The sequence below is a fragment of the Silene latifolia genome, chromosome 7, assembly GCF_048544455.1.
Source record: "Silene latifolia isolate original U9 population chromosome 7, ASM4854445v1, whole genome shotgun sequence".
Lineage (NCBI taxonomy): Eukaryota > Viridiplantae > Streptophyta > Magnoliopsida > Caryophyllales > Caryophyllaceae > Silene > Silene latifolia.
In genome coordinates, this window is record NC_133532.1 from 123,677,887 (window position 1) to 123,693,987 (window position 16,101).

Here is a 16,101-nt window from a genome sequence, read left to right on the forward strand (position 1 = left end):
TACCTCCTGAGTCAATCGAAAAAAGAAGGGATATTCTCTCGTGTACCCATGAATCTTCTCGTTTTCTAAGGTGTACCCCTCATTTCTCACAAAAAAACTTTGACCGACAATAATTCTCTGTTACTAATTTAAAAAACGGTAATTTTTTTCTTCAAACCAATTATCTCGTTAAGACCTTAAATTTGAAAAAAAAAATGATCGCTTTTTGAACTCGTAGCCGGTAGTTATGGTTAGTCAAACCTTTTTTAACTAATAACTTTGACCGACCATAATTCCCGACTACGAGTTGAGTCGGTGGTGAATTTTTTTTTTCAAATTGAAGACCTCTAAACGCTCAATTTGAAAAAAAAAAATTATCATATTTTGAACTTGTAACCAAGAGTTATTGACGGTCAAAAGTTTTTTTTTGCAAGAAAAGAGGAGTACATCTTAAAAAATGAAAAAGTTGAGGGATACACGAGAGAATATCCCAAATAAGAATAAACATCCTGAACAGAACGCAGCTTAAAAATGAATTAAACTGAACGGAAAAAATAAAACTATATTGCGAAACTTGTGCAAAAGAGCTTTCATCAATTGTCATTTCAAAAGAATCCCTGTAATCTGAAACTAGACAAAGCTACATTGTACAGGCAATACCCTGACATGCTCTCTCTAAAGATGATGGACAAATTAAACAATGGAACTGCCAAAATGAATCAATTTCCTATCCTGTAACTCTGTAAGGCTGTACCCTATACTTAATCAAGGTGCTATCTTTCTATTCTATTCACTGCTGTCATCTATTCTCAGGAATGTTCTCGACGCTCTATGTAAAAATCGACATCATCAAGCCATAAATAGGTACTTCAGGTCTTCTACTGTAAGCCGGGTCTGACTATTTCCTGTTTCGTCTTCTCCAAAAGCAGAAGCAGCCAACTCCCTCTTCTTTTGCTGCATAACCAGAATAAAAATACCATATCAGCAATTAGTAATAATGTATTTGAGCTCATAGAATACTTGGACACAGTGGTGCAGCCAGGATTTGAACTTGGGAGGGCGAACAACTAATTTCATAAGGTACACTCACAAAAATTTCGAAAAATTTAACTAAAACTTCGAAAATTTCATCCCCCGGCTCCAGCACGGCTTGGACACGTGTTGAATAGTCGATCTAACTTTGTTAAATTCAACAACGGACCTGGGCCGCACCCAAACGGAGGAGAAAGAGTGGTAATTCTTCTCCTCTTTTATCAATGTGGGACAACCCTCACATGTGGAACTTTGGGTTTCTTCACAAACTTAAACAGAGGTCCTGAGTTCAACCACAAGATCATGACAGTGTTGAACTCATGCGAGAGAGGCCTACTCGGCCCGAATATGAACTAAACCGAAATTTACTCAGTAATGTTGAAATGAGAAAAACAAAAATTGAGTCAGTAAACAGTAAACGGGATTTGAGGTGTTGGAAAATACGGGAAGCAAATTTTAAGCAACTGCTTTTCAGCATAATAAAATCCTAGTGACAGGCAAAAATAACTACACATCAAGATGACATCAAATACCTGAAGAGCTAAAATCCGATCTTCGACAGTATCTTTAACGGTAAGTCTCACAACTGTAACAGGACGAGTCTGCCCAATTCGATGAGCTCTGTCAATTGCTTGGTCCTCGGTTGTAGGGTTCCACCAAAGATCCAAAGAAGAACATGACAAGCTGCAACCATATTTAGCCCAAGACTTGCTGCCTTTAATGACATTATCATTATTAACAATATTCTTGCACAATCTTCTGAGGCTGCAAATATAGAAAATAAATCAAGTCAATCAATCACATAATCATGTGATATGTTCATATTGTAATTATAGGAACAAATAATTTAGAGGTTCCCTTTTCTTTACCTTAATTAGGATTGCTAAACTTGTATAAATACTCATGTATGCAGTTGATTCACAATACATTCAATACACATCATTCTCTAAGTCTTATATGATATCTAAGACTCATAAAAGATCCGTCACCAACCCTCTCTCACCACGACCAGCAACCTTCAAGCGCTCGTCCTCCACCATCATCACCATTCCCACCCCAAACCTGCCAATGTCGAACCCTGAGACCACCATCCCAAAACCCCACGATGCAAACAAACCTCTCGTCACGCTCAACCTCAATCACTGCGTGAAGCTAACCTCCATGAACTATGTTTCATGGCATTTTCAACTCACTCATATCCTTTTTGGATATAGACTTTTCGGTTTTCTTGATGGCTCTCACCCATCACCACCAACAACCATAACCGGTGATGACAAAGTCGAGAAACCGAACCCCGCATAATTTACCTGGTTAAAGCAAGACGGATTGATACTTGGTGCTCTCATGGGCACCTTATCGGCTATTGTCCAAGCACTCATTGTGCGTGCTAAGACCTCGAAAGAGGCATGGGATATATTGGCACGCACATATGCCAATCCCTCGCGCGCACACATTTTACAAATTAAAGACCGTTTCGATTCAATTACTAAAACCAGTGAACAATCAATAAGAGACTATATGAACGCTATCAAAGCGTGCATTGACCAACTTGCCCTATTAGGCAAAACCTGTGAACATATGACTTAGTGCTGACGTATGTATGATGACAGCAAGGCAGTTAGTTAGGAGTTTGTTATAGTTGTTAGACAGAGCATTATAAATAGAAGAATCAACATTGTATTATACAGATCATTCATTACAATATATTACAATAATTTCTCTCTCTTATTTCTCTTTCTATAACAAACTCTCTCTATAATTGTACACCTTAGTAAGCTTCAGTATAGTCATCAATGGAGGAACTACATCTTCACATGGTATCAGGAGACACGGGGGATTGATTCTGGTTCATTTTTTCTGTTCCTAACGTGTTGAATTCTTCAGATTGTGAGAATAATTCTTCTTCTTTCCTATTTTTTTCCAGCTTCCGCATAATTTTCTCCATTCTTGATTACGTCTTCGTTGCTTATCTGGTTGAAATTCTTGTTTAGTCTTCTTCTTCAATTTTTCAATCTGCTTAAAAATTCATCATAATCATGTCATCTGATACTGCAAATTCTGTTGTTGCGCCTTATGCGGTTCTTGATGATCCCTTATACATTTCCAATACTGATCAACCGACATTAAAGTTGACTGAGATAAAGTTCAATGGAAACAATAGCTTTCTTCAATGGAAACGTGAAGTTTATAATGCTTTAATCGCTAAAAATAAAGAAGGTTTTATTGACGGAACTTGTAAGACACCTGATAAAACTGGCAATACTTATCATCAATGGAGGAGGTGTGATTTGTTAGTGATGCGTTGGTTGACTAATTCTGTGGAGTCACATATTGGTGAGACTTTGAAATACAGTTCCAATGCTAAAGAAATGTGGGAAGAGTTGCTTGACAGATATGGTCAAACTAATGGATTAGAGATTTATTCATTAAAGAAGGAGTTAGGACAGATTTCTCAGGAAAACACTAGCTTGATTGAGTACTATAGCAAGATGAAAACTGCTTGGGAATCCATTGATGAGTTAGATCCTATTCCTTACTGTTCTTGTGGAGCAATGACTAGTTGCACCTGTCAGTTGTTGAAAAGATTATTAGACAGAGATAACAATTCCAAGTTGATTCAGTTTCTCATGGGTCTTAACCATGGGTATGAGTCTGTTAAGACCAATGTCTTAACCATGGATTCTTTACCACCACTGAACAAAGCTTTAAGACTTCTCCAAAAAATTGAGAAACAAAGATTGATTTCTGAGCAAACTGTTGTCCCAACAGAAGTGAATGCTTATGCTTCTGCTAGATCTTCTGATGTGTCTCAGGGAGATTGGAAAAGGCATAAATCAGATATGTCTACTGATAAACCCTCGCCCAAGTTTTGCAACAGTTGTCAGAAGCCCGGTCATACTACTGAAGAATGCTACCATGGTAAACCATGTGATTATTGTGGAAAGAAAGGACATCCTATTGCAAACTGTTATATCAGGCTCAGACATCTTGCTAACAAATCTGGTAGAGGCAGAGGAAGATACAACTCTGGTGGCAGATCTAATGTCTACCACAAGAGAGCTAACAATGCTGATATTGTCATGCACAATGACAATCCACTTGATGTTTATCCTGCAGGTATTTCAGAATCTCCTGCCATAGAAGTTGACAAGGCTGTGGTGAATGGAATTGTACAGAATGTTGTGCAGCAGGTTTACAAAGTTTTGGCTGATAAGTCTTCTGCTGGGACATCCACTGTGAACTTTGCAGGTACAAAGTTATATTCTGAGGCTTACACAGTAGCACAAACTTATGGTCAGTTGGATTGGATTGTAGACACAGGAGCATCTGACCATATGACCTCAAAAGTTGATATACTTTCCAATGTTAGGTCCTTGAGCAAACCTATTTTAATAGGTCTTCCTGATGGCACTATAAAGTTAGTTCACACAGTGGGAGATACTATGTTAACAAATGCTATACAGTTGAAAAATGTCTTGGTTGTTCCAGATTTTAAGCAGAATTTGCTTTACATTAGCAAGCTGATTCATCATACACCAATGACTGTTTTGTTTAATTCTGAGTATTGTGTGTTCCAGGACCTTATCAATAAGGCAACCTTGGGATTGGCTAAAAGGAAAAGAGGCCTCTACTGGTTTCAACCAGCTTTGGATAATAAGAATAAGACTGCCAGAGGAGAAGAGTCAAGATTTTTGGAGAATTCAAGCACTTTGTCTCAATCTAATGCTTGTAATAAAGAATGTAATCTTGAACTCTTACACTCTAGGCTTGGGCATAGTTCTTTTGATAAGTTGCAGCATGTAAAACATTTGACTGTCAGTTCAATGCAAAAATTCAGTTGTGATACTTGTCATCTATCTAAGCTTCATATGTTACCTTTTCAGAGGAGTCAGTCACATGCTCAGGGTTTATTTGACCTCATTCACTTGGATTTATGGGGTCCATATAGGACACCCACAATAACAGGAGCTAAATATTTCTTAACAATCCTTGATGACCATTCAAGGGTCACATGGATTTATATGTTCCAAAATAAATACCAGGTTGCAGCTTTATTGAAAGCTTTTATTGCATATATTGAAACACAGTTCAATTGGAAAATCAAAATTTTCAGGAGTGATAATGGCTCAGAGTTCTTACAAGAACAGTGCAGTGATTTGTTCAGTGCTAAGGGCATTATACTTCAGAGAAGCATTGTCGGCAGGCCTCAACAAAATGGCCGTGTGGAGAGGAAACACAGGCACTTAATTGAAACAGCGAGAGCACTTAGGATACATGCTAACTTACCAATAAAATTTTGGGGTGAGTGTGTCCTTGCTGCAACTTACTTAATCAACAAGATGCCTACATCAATCCTAGGGTGGAAAACACCATTTGAAGTTTTATTTGGTAAACCAGCAACATATGATGAATTAAGAGTGCTGGGATGTTTATGTTATGCTCCCATGCCACTTTCACACAAGGATAAGTTTGGCCCAAGAGGGAGGAAATGTGTTTTTATAGGCTATCCTTTTGGACAAAAAGGATACAAGCTTTATGATCTCCAAGCTCATACTGCTTTTGTGGCTAGAGATGTGATTTTTAAAGAAGATGTTTTTCCTTATAGGGATCAACAGGTTCCTACAGAAGATACAGGTTCTACTGATAGTGAACTCGTTGATTTATTTCACTTTGATGATCCTATTTCTAATAGTGAGGTTTCTGTTATTTCTACCACTAATGTGCAAAATACATCTGATACACCAGCAGTACAGACACAGAGACAAACTAACAGTGGTCCTGTGCAGACAGAAATACAGACTCCAGATAATCCTGTTGAACCAGTCCGGCAATCAACAAGGGCAACTCAGTTGTCTACAAGACTTCAAGGGTATCATTGTACTCAGAAATTACCTGTTCACAGGAAATCTTCATCACAAGTTACTGCTTTTCAGGCCTCTGTGTTGAATAATATGGTGGAATTTTCCACGGAGTATGTCAATTCTTTAGCTAAGGTCATAAATGAAGTTGAGCCTACTAACTACTCTCAAGCAAGTTCTGATCCTCGTTGGTTAGAAACTACGGACAAAGAAATAAAGGCCCTAGAAGATAATAACACTTGGATACTAACTGACTTACCAGTTGGTCACAAAGCTATAGGGTCCAAGTGGGTTTATAAAGTTAAACATAAGGCAGATGGTTCAGTTGAACGTTTCAAGGCCAGATTAGTTGCCAAAGGGTTCAATCAAGTGAAGTATAAAGACTACGTTCATACTTTTTCACCAGTTGCGAAATTTGCAACAGTCAGAGTGTTGCCTGCCATAGCAGCATCAAAAGGTTGGCCTTTGTTCCAACTAGACATTCATAACGCTTTTTTACATGGCTTCTTAGACGAAGAAGTGTACATGAAACCTCCTGAGGGCTATGATAAGGCCAAACCAGGGCAGGTTTGCAGACTCAAGAGATCCCTATATGGATTAAAACAAGCTTCCCGTCAATGTAATATAGAATTGACCAAATTTTTACAAAATCAAGGCTTCATTCAATCAAAGCAGGATTACTCACTGTTTACTAGGTTTAATCCTGTCACAAACAAGTTCATTATTGCTCTTGTTTATGTTGATGATGTGTTTTTAACTGGAGAATCAGTTGAAGAGATTGAGGGACTTAAGCAAGGACTTGACAAGGCCTTCACTATCAAAGACTTGGGTACTATGTGCTATTTTCTGGGTTTAGAAATAGCTAGAAATGATACAGGAATACTTCTCAATCAACTAAAGTATACTTTGGACATCATTAAAGATATGCAGATGGAGAATTGCACCTCAGCGGATTTCCCATTACCACGAGGTTTGAAATTGTCTACTGATGCAGGTGACATTTTACCTGAACCAGAAAAATATAGACGCATTATTGGGAAACTGTTGTATTTAAACATGACACGGCCAGACATTTCCTATGCTACTCAGCACTTGAGCCAATTTTTGCAGCAACCACGAGTTCCTCACATGCAAGCAGCAATTCATGTGGTGCGTTATTTGAAGAAGACTCAGTTCTGGGTTATTTTACCCTGCTCATACTCCTTTGACTTTGTGGACGACTTACGCTGACGCGGATTGGGCAAAATCTGTGTTTTCCGCAGATCTCTAAGTGGCTATTGTGTCTTTATTGGTGATTCCCTAGTCTCATGGAAGACTAAGAAACAAAAAACCGTGAGTAAAAGCTCAGCCGAAGCTGAGTACCGTAGTATGTCTGTTACAACAAGTGAAATGGTATGGATTGATCATCTACTATCTGATTTGCGTATTACAGTACCAAAGCCAATTCCACTCTTTTGTGACAACAAAGCAGCGCAACACATAGCAGAGAATCCCATCTTTCACGAGCGTACTAAACATCTGGATATTGATTGTCATTATGTCCGAGATAAATTGCAGGAAGGATTTTTAATTCCCCAACACATACGTACAGGGTTGCAGCTTGCTGATATATTAACAAAAGCCTTGGGTTCACAACAACATGACTACTTAAGTTCCAAGCTTGGACTGCAGCATCATGGTACAATCAAGCTTGAAGGGGGGATGTGAACATATGACTTAGTGCTGACGTATGTATGATGACAGCAAGGCAGTTAGTTAGGAGTTTGTTATAGTTGTTAGACAGAGCATTATAAATAGAAGAATCAACATTGTATTATACAGATCATTCATTACAATATATTACAATAATTTCTCTCTCTTATTTCTCTTTCTATAACAAACTCTCTCTATAATTGTACACCTTAGTAAGCTTCAAGATAGTCATCAATGGAGGAACTACATCTTCACAAAACCCTCGACCCCGAAGATATCGTCTCCAAGGTCCTAAAAGGCCTTGATTACAACCTCTATAAACCAGTAATGGATACCGTCCACAAGACGCCATAACCCAATTTCGTTTGAAGCACTACATGAAAAATTGCTTCAACACGAATTGCTCATAAAACACCAACCAACGAATGACATATTTTCACCTACTGCTAACCATTCCTACCGTCACAACACCCATTTTCGTGGCAACAACCGCCAGAACACCACCACAACCGCTGCTCCATATCAACCCAACCCTAATCATGCCTCATCATTAGCTAATCCAAACTCACGTCCCTTCAAGGGACGCCGCCAATGGTGCCGCAAATAAGGCATGTTATTGGTCATCGTCCATATTTCGAAAACTGTTTCCAACGATTATCTTTCCTGAACCTCCAACCCGTCAACATACCAACCCGCCACAAGCCCATCTTGCAGTCCACGGCAACACCAACCCGAACCTCGAACTACCTCCGGGCAGGGGCATCTCACCATGTGACCCATGATCTCGACACCCTTGCCCTTCATTCGCCTTACCTCTGCATCGATGACCTCATAATTGGAGATGGAAGTGCCCTCAACATTGCCAACATAGGTTCTTTTCAATTACCTTTTTCATTGCTTAAAATTAATGACGTATTACATTTACCACGCATTTCCCGTAATATTTTGTCTATCTCGAAATTGTGTCGAGATAACACTGCTTACGTTATATTTACATCTTCTTTTTTTGTTAAGGCAATAACGACGGGTGCAACGCTCCTCCAAGGGAAGGCTAGAAACGGCATCTACGAGTTGAGCCCATCGCAACCACAAGTCTATTCGAACCAAAAAGGCTCAACATCGCTATCATGGCATCACAAGTTAGGTCACCCTAATATTGATGTAATGAAATTAATCAATAAAATTACACCGTTTCCTATTACTTATTTCTCGTTTTGTGATTCTTGCCAAATTAGTAAAAGCAAGAAATTACCATTCTCAGTATCGTCATTTAAAACCAATGCGCCTCTCGATTTAATTTACTCCGACCTATGGACAAGTCCCGTCCTCTCACGAGACAATTACAAATACTATGTTGTATTTGTAGACCACTTTAGCAAATACATATGGTTATTCCCGCTTAAAAAGAAATCTGACACCACGCAAGTCTTTCTTCGATTTAAAGCATTAGTCGAAAAATATTTCCAAAAACTGATTCGCCAATTCTTTTCTGATAATGGTGGCGAATTCCAAAAATTAAATCCCACCTTACTAGATAATGGAATTAGCCACTTTACATCTCCGCCCCATACCCCGGAACATAATGGGTATGCCGCAAGACGACATTGTCACATAGTTGAAACCGGGCTTGCTCTTCTCTCTCACGCGGGCTTACCAACCATGTTATGGTCGTTTGCCTTTAGCACGGCTACGTACCTTATCAATCGTCTCCCGACTAAAACATTAAATGGTCAAACACCATACCTAAAAATGCATAATTCTAACCCCGACTACACCAAACTCCACAACTTCGGCTGTCTTTGTTACCCATGGCTAAGGCCATACACAAAGAATAAAATGGATTATCGTTCTACCCGTGCATCTTTGTTGGATACTTGTCCACATAAAGTGCGTTTCACTGCCTCGATCCAAAAACTAATCGGTTATATACATCCCGTCATGTCAAATTTATTGAAGATGAGTTCCCATATTCTCACCTTATTTCGACTACACCACCACCATTTACAAATACCGACCCAGATGAATGGTGTCATCTTATAGTTCCCATTCTACAACCCTCTACGACCACCACAAATAACACCAATGCCGAGACCTCCTCTTCCCAAGCTCCTACTTCAAATCGTCCTCCCCTCACTCACACTTACACACGACGCTCTACCACTACCTCGCACACTAATTCATCCACCGCTCAACCTTCATCCACTACCATAACCCCCTCCTCTACCACCTCACCCGCTCGCACTCCTCCACCACCCCCTCCTCCTCCTCAACCACAACGTAATGTGGTCTCTCGCCTTGCTAACAACATCCGCAAACCCAATCCAAAATATGCCAATCTCGCCTATGCTTCCGCTTCCAATTCCTCACTTCTAAACACGGTTAAACAAGCTCTCATCCTCCCACAATGGCGCCAAGCCATGCAAGATGAATTCAATGCTCTTTAAAGAAACACGACTTGGACTCTAGTACCTCGTCAACCATCCCAAAATATTATTGGTTGAAGTGGGTTAATCGGATCAAATATAATCCTGATGGCTCGCTAAAACAACACAAAGCTCGACTTGTCGCTAAAGGTTTCCATCAACGACCTGGTATAGATTACACGGAAACATTTAGCCCAAAGAGTCAAACCAACAACTGCTCGTCTCATACTCTATTGTTGTCACCCATTCTTGGTCTCTACGACAACTTGATGTCAACAATGCCTTCCTACAAGGCACACTCACCGATGATGTATACATGGCCCAACCTCAAGGCTTCGTTGACATCTCCAAACCCGACTTTGTTTGCAAACTAAACAAAGTAATTTATGGCCTAAAACAAGCTCCTCGAGCATGGTACACTGAACTCAAAACCTATCTCGTCACCTATGGCTTCAAACAATCCATTTCCGACTCCTCATTATTTATCTTATCTACCACCACCACCTGTATCTATATACTTGTCTACGTCGATGACATTATAGTCACCGGACCAAACCAAAATATTTGCAAAAATTCATTGACAATTTAGCTAATCGTTTCTCAATCAAAGATCTCGGACCTCTATTATATTTTCTAGGCGTCGAGGTCACACCCAACAACCTTGGCATTCACCTTAACCAATCTAAATATATACATGATATGTTAGTTAAGTACAAAATGTTAGAAGCTAAACCAAATACAACACCTATGGTTACTGACAACCACTTGACTCGTGAAGACGGAAAACCAATCCAAGACCATGCTGATTATCGAGCAATTGTAGGAAGCCTTCAATATCTCTCACTCACTCGGCCTGTCAATCGTCTTGCTCAATTTCTTCACCATCCTACGTCCACACACTGGATGGCCTTGAAATGTCTTCTTCGCTACCTTCAAGGCACTCAAAGCTACGGTATCCAACTCTATTGCAACTCGCCCCCATGTCTTCATGCTTTGGATGCCGACTTGGCGGAGACAAAGATAACTAAATATCCACCACCGGCTACGTCGTCTATCTCGGCCGTAATCCCATCTCATGGTCCTCCAAGAAACAACGAGGTCTTGCTCTCTCCACCACCGAGGCTGAATTTCGGGCTGTAGCATCTGTCACCACCGAAACACTATGGCTCCGCAATCTACTCACTGAACTCAAGATCACTACCACAAAACCTCCGGCTCTTTAATGTGACAATATGTCTGCAACGCTCTATGCAAAGAATCCAGTCTTTCACTCACGAATGAAGCACATGGCATTATCCTTCCATTTCGTCCATGAACAACTTCATCTTGGTAACATTTGCATTCAACACATTGCAAGCAAGGACCAACTCGCTGACGCCCTTACTAAACCACTCCACAAACATCGCTTTCATGATCTACGAGCCAAGATTGGACTCCTTCCTCCGACGTCCATCTTGAGGGGGCGTATTAACAATATTCTTGCACAATCTTCTGAGGCTGCAAATATAGAAAATAAATCAAGTCAATCAATCACATAATCATGTGATATGTTCATATTGTAATTATAGGAACAAATAATTTAGAGGCTCCCTTTCTTTACCTTAATTAGGATTGCTAAGGATGCTTCTAAGCAATTCAAAAGATCGACAAATCTGCTGCTTACGGGGAAGCTTCTTTGCTGCACTGATAGAAGATTTCAGAGCTGAATTATCAAGGAACCAGTGGTACTGTGGTAGACAATTTGGATGCAACCTAATTACTTGGAAATATTTAGTGAAAGAAAATTATTAACATTCCATTTTGATGACTAAAAGATGGATAGAAGACAAGGTTTTAGCAATTCAAAACAGACTAGCCAAATTCTTGGTTTCCACATCATCTTTTATCTAGAGCAACATGCCAACATCTCAGAAATTGCAGGCTCAGGCTCACATCCTAGACCCAATGCTTTCAAGTCAATTTGGTTTTGTTTAATAGTATGTACAAAATTAATTTAGATATTAAATTAAAGGCCTAATAATGACCAGAGAAGGTAACAAACGAACAACACTTCAAACTCAGCCAATTAAATTAAGGATAGTGATAGGGCGTCACCGGGTGCCCGTGACGCCCAAATTGGGTGTCACCCTCTCACAACCATTTTTAATTGAAGGGGTCCACACTCACCCTATGTGAGAGGGTGGCGCCCAAATTAGGTGTCACCCGGTGGCACTCTTTCACTGATAATGACAGAATATTATAAATACATGAAACAATAAATTTTTGGGGGCCAATTTGTTTGGTGGTTTCCATACTTACGGCATTAGCAATAGATGAACCTCTAAGAGGTTTATTCTCATGCCACATAAGCTAATTTACAAACTCATTTACCTACAAACCTACCTCCACCAACAACAAATAAACTTCTTCAAGGTTTATATCATGGTCCACCATACTTTTTCTTCTCTCACATTCTCTCTCCACAAACCTGGTTACTAATTTGTAACCCCTCTCATCCATGAACCTCAACATTCATCACCAACAATAGAAGGTTTGTTGACAAAACTCAAAAATGATGGACATATCATCCTACAAACCTCTTTATGAACCTCTATTGCTAATTCCACTTTCTTCAACTTCACAGATTTAGGAGGCAAGTTGATTTTTGATGACTAAAAGACTAGCCAAATTCTAGGTTTTTTATGACTAAAAGATAGCTTAGAAGACAAGGTTTTAGCAATTCAAAACAGACTAGCCGAGTTCTAGGTGTCCACATCATCTTTTATCTAGAGCAACATCTCAGAAATTTGGTTTTGTTTAATAAGTAGACACATGGAAATATGCCGCGAATGAAACGGGAAAGTTTATGGACAATTCCATGAGTAATATTTTCAAATTGCCCAAGAAAATGTTAAAATAAAGTTTTTATGTACAAAAATAATTTAGAGCCAATAGTTTTCCAATGATATTAAAAAAGGCAAATTATTTATGTACACATTTCAAAAACACAAACTTAAACATTAAAAACATTGCATTATTATTATTATTATTATTATTATCATCTCTGTAAAAAATACGTACCTTAAGGAAAATAAACCTTTCTTATACTATTTAGCCCTACATTATTGCCATGCAACGTTCAATGACGATCTCCAAAAACATTGCAACCCGGATTATCCGACCCACGGCCCAAATAACCGCACCTGCGGTTATTAAACCGTGCCAAGTGTTTATCAACCATAGGGGGATCGACACCAAAAGAACCATAGCCGGGTTACTCTACCAACATCTTTCGATTCTCGGTTAAACCCGTTTTGGATAGTAAGAGTATGAGACCCGGTGATAGGTTATTCGATAAAATTGACTGGGCTATAGATCAAAGTCGGGTCGGGGTAGCGGTTTTTTCGCAACGTTATTGTGAATCATATTTTTGTTTGCATGAACTTGCATTAATGACGGAAACTAAAAAGAAAATAGTTCCGATTTTTTGTGACGTAAAACCGTCTGAACTTAAGATTAAGAATGATGGGACTTGTTCTAATAAGGAACTTAAGAGATTTCAATGGGCTCTTGATGAGGCTAAGTATACCGTTGGATTAACCTTTGATACTTCTTCAGGGTAAGTTTAATTTTTTGTTAATGTTACGCGTAAATTATTACTTCCGTCGTTCTCATTATTTGGTTAGTAAGATGAAGGTAGAGGATTTGGAGGGGAGGGAAATTGGATCCCTCCATTTCCCTCCTACAAGGCAAATTATTTCCCCACCAATATAGGCAAGATTTGGAAGGAAAATCATCTCCTCCATTCCCCCTTCCCTCCCCTCCCCTTCCTTTCTCTTCCCTCCTTCCCTCTCCCCTTCCTTTCCCTTCTTTTTTTCTATCCAAACAAGGCCTTAGGGTGTGTTTGGATAGCAAAAGTGGAGGGAAAGGGAGGGGAGGGAGAAGGAGGGAAGAGAAAGGGATGGAAGGGAAGAGAAGGGATAATAATGGAGGAGGTCATTTTCCCTCCAAATCTTGCCTTTGTTGAAGAGGAAATAATTTGGCTTGGAGGAGGGAAGTGGAGGGATTTATTTTCCCTTCCCTCCAAATCCCTCCACCTCCATTTTGCTAACCAAACAAAGTATTTATCATCCCTTCCTTTCTCTCCCCTCTCTTTCCCTCCAAATTCTCCTATCCAAACAGATCATTAGATAAACAAATAATTAAGACGGAGAGGACCAAGGAGAAAGTATCTCTAGACTCTAATCACATTTCTTAAAAAAATACATTTATTAGTAGAAACTATGGCATGCAGCATGATTGCATTTTTTTTCTAATTTTAGATACATATTATTCAATCACTAACATGTCCATTTCATCTTGTGTCATCTACTCATCTAGTACCTTATGGCTTATGAACCAATTTGGATCCTCTCCAATTCATCTCGTGTCAATTTTTTTTCAACGGTCTCTCCATTTCATCTCCTGTCAATTTCTTTTCAAGGAATTTTATTCTGAAACGATCTTATGGTCAGAATTTCAAGCATTGAATAATATGAAAGAAATGAAATAGTATACTAATTAAATAATCTTATTAAAGAAAAATGAACCCTTTATTCTTTATGATCATTTTTTGACAAATGAAATTGCATCTTAAGAATAGTAAGTATTTTTCATTAGCCACATTATTGAGTTGCATCTTAAGTTACATAACTTCTCTTAACAATCATAACGCTACTCTAAAATATATTTTATCATCACTCGACTGTTTTATAACTGTTTAATTAAATAGTCATATCTTTTAATACGAGTATTTAAAAATAACTAGCACATTATATTTTAGAGTAGATTATCAACTTCCTAAACATATTAATCATAAACTTTTTAAATGATAAATTATGTCAGCCGACCCCAAATTATTTTAGATTAAGGTTCTGATATTGTTGCTGCTGCATAGTATAATACTTTTAAAATGTGAAATAAATAATTCGTACAATATGAAAGAGCAAATCAATCTATATCTCTTGCATCTTCATAAATTGCCAAATGTATTTTTCATAAAGTACATCCCCCTACTACTAAGAGAATAAAAATTCTCTTAGTTTTCCCTCCAAAAAGCATCTAGCTAAATAAGGTAATAAATAAAATTTTCTTTCATTATAATATTATCTTTCCAATGAATATATTCTTATAAATAAACTCTAATTTTTTAAATAAATTCATAATTATGATTTTTTCATTAAAATAAAATAAAATTGATATTAAATTATAAAGTATAAGTTGTTAAATTTTTCAGTAATGCAATAATTATTACTGGAGAGAATAACTTTACACATGCTTACTATTAGCTTCGTGACAAAAACCATTCACTAAAAAAAATTCACAACTTAAATAAATTTTTTTATTAGTTTTCCATTTCAATTTTTTTGTTTCATATCAAAATACAATGGGGTGAACTGATAAATATTAAGGGTTGAGGTGCAATTTTTAAAAGTATAAATCCTTCTATATACTAAGAGAATACAAATTTTCTAAAGTTTTCCCTCCAAAGTGCTCAAACTTATATATGGAAACAAATTAGATTTTCATTTATTAAACTAATTTTCCATTTAAAATAATTTATACATAAAAATCGTATCTCCTATTATTAACTTTGTGACGAAAAAAAATTTTTAAAAAAAATTTGATGTAGTTAAAATATTTTCGTAAAAAACACAATTCATGGAATTATTCAATTTTTTTGATTAATTTTAATATTAGTTATTTTTTTATAAAAATTCGTGAGATATAAATCTAAAATCTATAACTAATACACTAAAATTTAAAAGGCCTATATTTACCGCGCATTTGCGCGGGATCTACACTAGTTTATATATTATGAACAAATATAATTTTGACATTTATACGTTTGTTTTATTCCATAGGGATTGGTCACAGTTTCTTACAAGTGCAACGGATGCAATACTACAAAGCTTGCTTGAAGTTCAAGAAAACCAACAATACCTTGATAATAATATCAACAACAATAATAATCATCATATTACAAAATATTTTGATGGCGATTCCACCTAGCTTCGGGAAGTATTTATGCGGAATAAAACTTAACATATACGGAGTATAATTTATGGTGAGTTCGATCATAATTATTTAATTGATTC

At 37.7% G+C, this 16,101-nt stretch overlaps 2 protein-coding genes and 1 pseudogene across 3 annotated transcripts in view; 2 read left to right on the forward strand and 1 right to left on the reverse strand.

The window, feature by feature from the left end:
• Positions 1 to 521: 521 nt before the first annotated feature.
• Positions 522 to 16,101, reverse strand: part of LOC141592926 (helicase-like transcription factor CHR28) — a 31,808-nt gene continuing 16,228 nt past the window's right edge. The window contains exon 12 of one of the 2 annotated variants that reach the window (XR_012521258.1): positions 522 to 734. Coding sequence is in view for 1 of the 2 variants with exons in the window: in XM_074413815.1 (XP_074269916.1) it covers positions 829 to 933 (105 nt within the window). In the remaining variant the exon portion in view is untranslated. Of the gene's footprint in view, positions 934 to 16,101 lie in introns of both variants that reach the window. The other variant, XM_074413815.1, reaches the window with a different exon arrangement.
• LOC141591354 (uncharacterized) lies at positions 2,735 to 4,810 on the forward strand. Its single transcript, XM_074411665.1, has 2 exons — positions 2,735 to 4,260; positions 4,590 to 4,810. The coding sequence occupies exons 1-2, from the start codon at positions 3,048 to 3,050 to the stop codon at positions 4,601 to 4,603; spliced, it is 1,227 nt and encodes a 408-aa protein (XP_074267766.1). The 5' UTR covers positions 2,735 to 3,047; the 3' UTR covers positions 4,604 to 4,810.
• On the forward strand, positions 13,095 to 16,015 carry LOC141593139 (putative 2' cyclic ADP-D-ribose synthase BdTIR; annotated as a pseudogene).

What these genes read in the sequence shown, in the direction of transcription:
- LOC141591354 (XM_074411665.1), top strand. Translation starts at nt 3,048, where the DNA reads ATGTCATCTGATACTGCAAATTCTGTTGTTGCGCCTTATGCGGTTCTT.